At 34.0% G+C, this 7,846-nt stretch overlaps 1 protein-coding gene across 1 annotated transcript; it reads right to left on the bottom strand.

Moving 5' to 3' along the window:
- Window positions 1-293: 293 nt before the first annotated feature.
- LOC128235635 (uncharacterized) lies at window positions 294-6,041 on the bottom strand. Its single transcript, XM_052950439.1, has 4 exons — window positions 5,667-6,041; window positions 2,353-2,472; window positions 970-1,105; window positions 294-426 (listed from the first exon to the last, which is right to left on the bottom strand). Exons 1-4 carry the CDS (start codon window positions 5,797-5,799, stop codon window positions 294-296), a joined length of 522 nt encoding a protein of 173 aa, XP_052806399.1. The 5' UTR covers window positions 5,800-6,041.
- Between the last annotated feature and the right edge of the window lie 1,805 nt (window positions 6,042-7,846).

The following is a 7,846-nucleotide window of genomic DNA, read 5'->3' as shown; positions in this document are numbered from 1 at the left end:
AGAGGTTGAGGTTGTATGATGGTCTATTATTAAAATTTGTGACGTCATAAAGCTCACACCAAATTGGGGTATCGATAGGGGAAATCAATAATACAAATTTTACCCAAGTGAGAAGCAATACCCGTCAGACTTTATTTAACATCCAACAGAGTTTGAGTACAATGCATTCAGTATTTTGACTTCAATTAAAAAGAAGAGAAAATTAAAACATTTTATTTCTTACCTTTCGCTTTCTCCAAGGTACATCAGTAACACCATAATCGTACCTCAATTCAGTGTCTTTGCTGATCATTTCAGTTGCAAACAGACAAGAGTCTTGGTTGATGTCTGTCATCAACAACTTTAACCACTTTGCAATTAGGCTTTGTGTATCGGTCCAAGTCGTTGACCATGCATGCCAGACACGTGTCTTTTGAGGCATCGATGCTATTAAAACAATTGAAACATAACATTACTACAAAGAAAGGAAATGTATTATGACAAATGTCCCTATGTGTTTAATGTTCCTATGTGTTTTTTTCACCACTTTGGGTGTCATTAGATTTTTTTTATTTTGTGAACAACAATGCTTCAGTTTAAAATATTGAAACCAAGAAAACTATTGACTTTGATAATGTTTTTTTGTTTGGAGAATGCACCCGACATTGCTTAATAATGTTTTCTTAATATAAACCACACATATTTTCTAGTCATGGGGAAAATGTATGTTTTTTGCACTGGGAATAGCGCTGAATTTTAACCCAAAATTACCGCCCAGACACGACAAGATATTATGTCAATGCATAGTTTTACAAAACAAAACTTAACTGTAACCATGTAATCTGAGAGAGAGTTTTGGTACGACCACAAGGCCATCACACTATCCAGACTTTATCAATGGACAAAAAGACAAGCTAAAAAAGTAGTGTATAAAAGAAAATAAATAGCAATTTATTACTACCAAAATTATAGCTTACACAAAAACTATACCAGTATTCCTTGTTGTTATGTCTGAAATGGTATTTGAACATTTCATCACCATCAGACTGCTGTTTACATAGTTCTCCTCTGTACTCGAGAATAAATTGCCCCTTCAAGAGCTCTTGCCTAGCAAACACTCCATTACCTGGAACCAGTAAATAGTGTTTTAGCCAGGAATTAAAAAGGGCAGGGTGGGCCCAAAACATGGTGCTTTCTTAAATGGGAAAACAATGCATTGTATTGATATCAAAGTACATGCATGTTCATGCACACATTGTAGTAATATCCCGACCGATTGCTCTTAATTCTTCTTTCTTGTTCATTTTCACTTCAGACACTTTCTTTACCATCTCGGGTTGTTATCACCAGGGCTCTCACAAGGCTGAATTTTTGGGGAGAAGTCACTTCTCCCACCAGTCAAATTAGGGAGAAGTGGGGGGACTTTAAGGAGAAGAGATACTTATCGTAAAACCTGAGATAAATATTGTGCCATGCCACCAAATTTTAAATTCACATTTACTTTGATTGCTTTTTCTAGATGGAATGTTAAAAAAGTGTTCTTTTTTGGCCTATCAAAAGTGTACTTGTCTAGAGTCTCCTTTTTGCAATGTATAGTTTACCTCCAAAAAAAAACAACAAAGACAAAAAAAAATGACAGCAAAAAAAACAAATAAAGGGCAATATTTATATATCAAGTAGTTTTTAAGTTATACTCCAGACAAGGTAAATTGCAAAGGACCGACCGACAAACCGACCACAGGGTGACTCCAATATACCCCCTTCAAACTTCGTTTGTCGGGGGTATAAAAATGCGAGTGAAAACTCTTGAAAAAGAACAACTTTCAATTTGTTTACTTTCCATTTCTTGTAAACACACAAAATGATGACGTATACACAACTCACACGTTGTAGACTGTTATTTCGTGTTCAGATTCTAGACGGCAGTATTTGACTTATATCAATTTTGAGGCACAGTCCATCATCATGACAAGCAATAATATTTTTAAAGTTTTTTATGCATTGATATTTAATATCTACGAAGGCCGATGGTGATGATCAAACTAATCCGACATAGCAGCCAAAATTAACAAACTGTCCAAAGAAACTGTTACTCAATGGGAGACGAAACTCCACCTAGAATTAGACTTCAATACAGACAATGATGAGAACATCGGCAAGATATTTTGTGCAGACTGCATATCAGACCTACTCAAAACATTTTTTGTTTTTACAAACCTTATGCTTTGATTATGACACAGAAAACATTGTTGTTGTTTTTAAGTACATACATTTTTCTAACAAACACAAAGGGGTGAGCAGTATTTTTTTCTAAATTCAATTCCCTGACTAAGTCCACAAATATGCTGCTAATGTATCACGACAAAATCATACCTATGTATTGATCGATATACTGCATATAGCACAAATTCAGCTCAATTTCAGCCGTGTTTGTCTGAAGGTAGTTTTGGTTGGCTTTTTTTCTGCAAGGGCGTTGATTCTGGCCAAAAACATCTGCAATTGCAATAAAATGAGGCTGGAACAATGACAACATATCAACAACAGTCTGATGTAAACAGCCACTATTCAATCCACTTACTTCTCGCGCCAGTTAATGACATGACCATCTGGGTTTACACAAATGACATGCTTAATCAATGCTGTGTATCAAAGTGTTTCATCTAGGCTTTTTAGCATAGCTCCCAATACTGCCCTGTGTGATTGGTGCTTTATGAGCAGACAATGTGTTTGCATAATTAGACCCAAGCTTATCTCATTATCAAATAAGTAAGTCATAATGAATCAATGTAGTCTAAATAATTTCGTGAATCTACTTTCCCCATAAACATATTAACTAGATGTTGTCAAAACAGCATGCATTTAAAAAAAAACGGGCAAAAGTTACTAATGAAGGTTTTGTGAAGTCAGTCTGTGAAATAGCATTTTTAACCAAAGGCCACTTGGACAAAATCCATATATCATAAGGCCTGAAAGTTCCAAAAGAAATGAGGAGTACATGGATGTGTACTGAGTCCTATCTCGATCTGCTATTACTGTGGCAGTCATTGAAATTAGACTTTCGGATGAACAAGCCCGAATTCTTATACTATTGCATGGAATCATGTTTTTGAACAAGCCCTGCTATATAAAATTCAGAATTTGAGCAAGCCTGGAAGACATTTTACCAGTGCAGGGCTTGCGGGCTTGTGCTAATTTCGACCACTGCTGTGGAAAATATGAAAAAGAAACACATGCTCTCATTCTTCCGATATTTCGACATCTTCTGAAATGGATGGGTCTTTTTACAATCAATAATAGGATCGTTTTTTTTGAAAATAAACAATTGTGTTACAGCCATTTAAATTTCAAAGATTAACAGAAAGACAAATTTGAAAACATGGTTTGGCAGCCTTTTAACATATTACTTTTTCTTTCACATTACGATAAAGATCGGTGAAAGCTTATAGTTTCCATTTAACTGTATTAGTATTATGCAATAATATAATAATATACTTATATTCTATATTTCACACCTGAATTCATCCTTTTTAAAAGGAAAGGCAATAAATTTAATCAGATCAGTTATGCAATAGAACTTTAATAAATCGTACTCCAACAATGACTGTAAAAATGACTTCTGACTTAAACAACATGCAAATGTTGCCGCACATTTAAGACCATGATTTAGGAAATAAATTGATATTAATTTTTGTTTTACTCAAATCTGGGGCATTTATTCTGTTGATGTTCGTGTTGTCAATGTATATATATACAAATCATACTGCATCGATTGTGGCTGCACATGCAGATTCTTGCCTAGTCTAAAATAATAGACATGTTATATGGGATTCTTCCGATCCATAACTTGTATACGGGTTTGTGCAAAAACAGGGGGGTTTTTAAAAATATTGAAATTGTATTTAGAGAAGCATTTTAGGTTTGAAATAGATAATAAAGGTTTATATTCATATTTTACTGTGCAAGTGCAAAGATATTTTGCACAAAACAAGCATTAGATGCATTAAAACAAAGGATTTACCTTTCCAACAAAACGAAACTTGACCGACACAGACAACAATTGTACCAAGCCTAAAACTTGACCATCTTCGGCAAGCTTCGAGAAAGACCTCTTATATACAATCGTTACAACTCGGCCATGGCTGAAGTGTTCCAATTGTTGTTAAACTGTGAACCGCAGCCTTGCAGGTGTCATTCATGTATTGTATATTGTTATGTTTTGACAGTATGAAATGAAGAAACATGCATCAAACTCATAATAATTTGTTGGATATTTGTTTTTTTTGTGTACGGAACTATCATTTAAGTAACATTATCTGGTAATATTTCTTGTTTTTAAGATATTTTATAGATGCAATCGGAATAACTACCCACATTCGATACAAAATAACTTGTGCGTGAATGATTTGCCATATCAAAAATCGTAAAATATATCTGTCAATGTATAATTATAGTGGTCAATATAAGCACAAGCCCTGAAGCCCTGCACTGGTAAAATGTCTTTCGGGCTTGCTCAAATTCTGAATTTTAAATAGCAGTGCTTGTTAAAAAATTTGATGCCAAGCAAAACTATAAGAATTCAAAAGTATAATTTTCACGACTGCTAATTCTTGCATACTGGTAAACCACAAAATGTCAGTTCTAACTGCATGATCAGGCACCTCGCATCTGTTGCATGTTTTCGATATTGAGAGAGCCAGTTTTCACACACTATTATCTCCTTTAACCACCACATAAGCACGTACTAAACACCGTTAAAAACCTTACTATAAAGTGTATATACTGGGCGAGTACCTAAATCGGAACAGTACCTAAATATGGAACACCCATTATAAAAGTGTTTTTCCGATCGGGATCAGGTTATTTATGATTTTAATCAATAAAGACGCTTGCTTCAGATACATGTTCCAAAGGACACATTTATCCGGTCAGTATTTCAAAAACTGCGATCATTTAAAGTTTTTCATGTTCAAATGTCAATACATGGCACGCGGGGGAAAGACTTCATGCTTGCCATAATCACAGCATACTGGTACAGCCTGTATTTTACTGAAATCATCAAATTTTACTGACAAAAATGACAAAAAAAGACAAGCTGTAAATAACATAAATTATTAATTTACTTAAACAAAATAATGAGCAATAATTTTAAAAGAATAAATGAAAATGAATAACAAATTAAAACTGTTCCATATTTAGGTACTCCGAGGACGAAAATGGCAGTCCTTGATTATGCGGTTAATAAAGTACTTTTCATGCAGATTGGTAGTATCTTGAAAAATGCCATTTATATCAACCAATTCAATTGGTCTTGAATCCTAGTATGCTGATGAAAGTTTTTGTACTTGTACACGAACTTGTAGTGCAAGTCTTACTAAAAATATTTCACAAATATTGCCGAAAGTGTTCCGATTTAGGTACTCACCCAGTATATGATATATCATTATACAGTACAGGTATGTGCCATGTGTAGTCATTCTAAAATGACTAATGCCATGTGCTGTGGTACGAAACAGTCTTAAAACAATGGTTCAGAACGATGTTGAAGTGTTCTCCGACATCCATTACTTTCCATAAAAAGGTATTACAATAGAATTGATACGTACACACTTCAAAATCCAACCAATTTGCAAAAATCCTACAGCAGAAAAACTGTCCGCCATCATTAGAATCGATAATACACAACTTACCTCGGCAAGCCGCCATGTTGTTCCCACACCACGTGAGGTGTCGATGGTAGTGCGCATGCCCAATGCGCGAATTTAACAGGTGCCCGCGGGGGCGGACTAGGCATGCGCAGCGAAACGGAGAGCCAATGCGCATGCCCGACTTTAAACTTTTTCCACGCCCTGTTTTCGTATGTCAATGTGTGCAAGCACACTCAAACACACGACACACTATACAACGTTATTTAGAGGTAATCTTCATATTTAACCAGGAGAGTCTGGTGAACATTATAACGCTGTTCAGAGGTTTAAACTTCCGAGGTAACGGGACAATTAACCTCGGAAGTAAATTGTGCCTCGGAAGGTTGCTGTGTACTCATATGATTAACCTCCAAAGGATATAAGCGCAAACGCACACGTACACACACACACACACACACACACACACACACACACACACACATATATATATATATATATATATATATATATATATATATATATATATATATATATATATATATATTTATATATGTAATTCATCCTTTTTGTGTACTAAGGTGCAAGTCAAAAACATAGTGTATTATAAAATTGAGAAGATAATGAATTTTAGTCATAATTGGAAAAAAACAACAACACGTATAATAACCCATTTTGTGCTGCAGAAATGAATAATTTCATTGAATATTTGCTTATCTTTTGAGTTAAAGTTATACCTGTACGGACCAGAAGATCTAGCTCTGCACAAGTGGAACGCTGTGTTGTATCTGCAAATGAAAATAAGCACATGTATTTTGTTAACAGCTTTAGTCTATTCCTTGTATTGTTTGAATTCCATATCCTTTCCGCTACCATAGCCGCCTAATGCAGACTCTAAATTTGGGTGTCCCCATTACCTCTATCATACACCGGCGAACTACCGCAGCAGTGTAAACCGTACTCAATTTTTCGGCTTCTGATTACCGCTATCGTACAGCGTCGGAATACCGCTAATTTTTATAATTGTGTACATGTTTTGCTAAAAGCAGAGTCTTAAATCTCATGATCAACATGCGTTATCAGTTAGGTAAAACGTTTATCAAATTAAACACAGTACACATTTCTACTACAATTAAAGAAATTAATTACAAACATTATATAATATATAAAATTACATAATTTAACACCCTCATTAAATCAATTTTGAATTTCACGAATTAGTGACATATACATTTTTATTATTTAGGTAGTGTTCTTTACACTTTTGTTTCTACTCAAAACCTTTAATATACATGTGAATGCAATAAAATGTATTTTATCGGTTTTATTATGTAACGGCATTAAAAATATTAACTTATAAATAATTATGACATATCAGCATAAATACGCTCTGGTTGACTTCAGAACAATACATAACCCGCATTAATACACTATGGATCTGATGGTAGCAATAACCGTAGAGGTGTGTTGTAGTCATTGAATTGAATATCATCATCAGTAGGTAAACGCACATGCAAAACGGCGCAATGATAATCCTGTGATGTGTACATTGTGGTATTTTCTTTTTCTATATTGGCCACTTTTATTTTTTATAAAACTACTATAGGCGAGTTTTGTAGATAGGAATTGCTTCTTTTTCAAATTTGTTAAATAAATAAAGGATATTAGTATTCATTGATACATTGTGGTAGTTCTAGTACCGACTTTTATCTATATGTATTTCAAAATTGCCGGAGACATTTAATATTTTTATCAATTTTGAAATTATACCACGTGAGCATGCATTGATACACTATAGCAGTTTTAACTTTTGTAGTAACTTGATATTAGTGTTATTTGTGTTTCTCATAAATACGCTAAGGCTAGTATTGAATATTTCTAAGCCAACAGTTTTGTACTACGGTATTAGAAAAAGGTTTTCCAAAAATTATTTCAAACGTACAATGCTTCAGAAGATGTTTGAAAGGCAACGTTTTTATTTTGATCAATTTATGCATAAGTGTGCTTAAATCGAAGTAAATTGAAGTAAACCACATAAACAATCTCTGGAATGCAATGTATGACTGAACCATGTGTGTTGAAATACGGTATTTTAGCCGTGCTTAATTTTAATGCATGAAATAATTACAATTTTTCAGGCACATATCATTTTATGTAAAAGTCAGTAATAAAACAAAAATTGAAACTTATAATTTAAGAAGTGGTGTTAATATGTGTGTGTCTCT

The sequence above is a fragment of the Mya arenaria genome, chromosome 5, assembly GCF_026914265.1.
Source record: "Mya arenaria isolate MELC-2E11 chromosome 5, ASM2691426v1".
NCBI lineage: Eukaryota > Metazoa > Mollusca > Bivalvia > Myida > Myidae > Mya > Mya arenaria.
This window is presented reverse-complemented; position numbering and strand designations above follow the sequence as displayed.

Bases quoted from the DNA above. Each gene is read 5' to 3' on its own strand.
- LOC128235635 (XM_052950439.1), bottom strand. From the start codon at position 5,799: ATGCGCATTGGCTCTCCGTTTCGCTGCGCATGCCTAGTCCGCCCCCGC. The intron at 2,473-5,666 runs GTAAGTTGTGTA...TTGCAATTGCAG, and splicing joins CAACATGGCGGCTTGCCGAG to ATGTTTTTGGCCAGAATCAA. The intron at 1,106-2,352 runs GTATGATTTTGT...TACTGGTTCCAG, and splicing joins GTATATCGATCAATACATAG to GTAATGGAGTGTTTGCTAGG.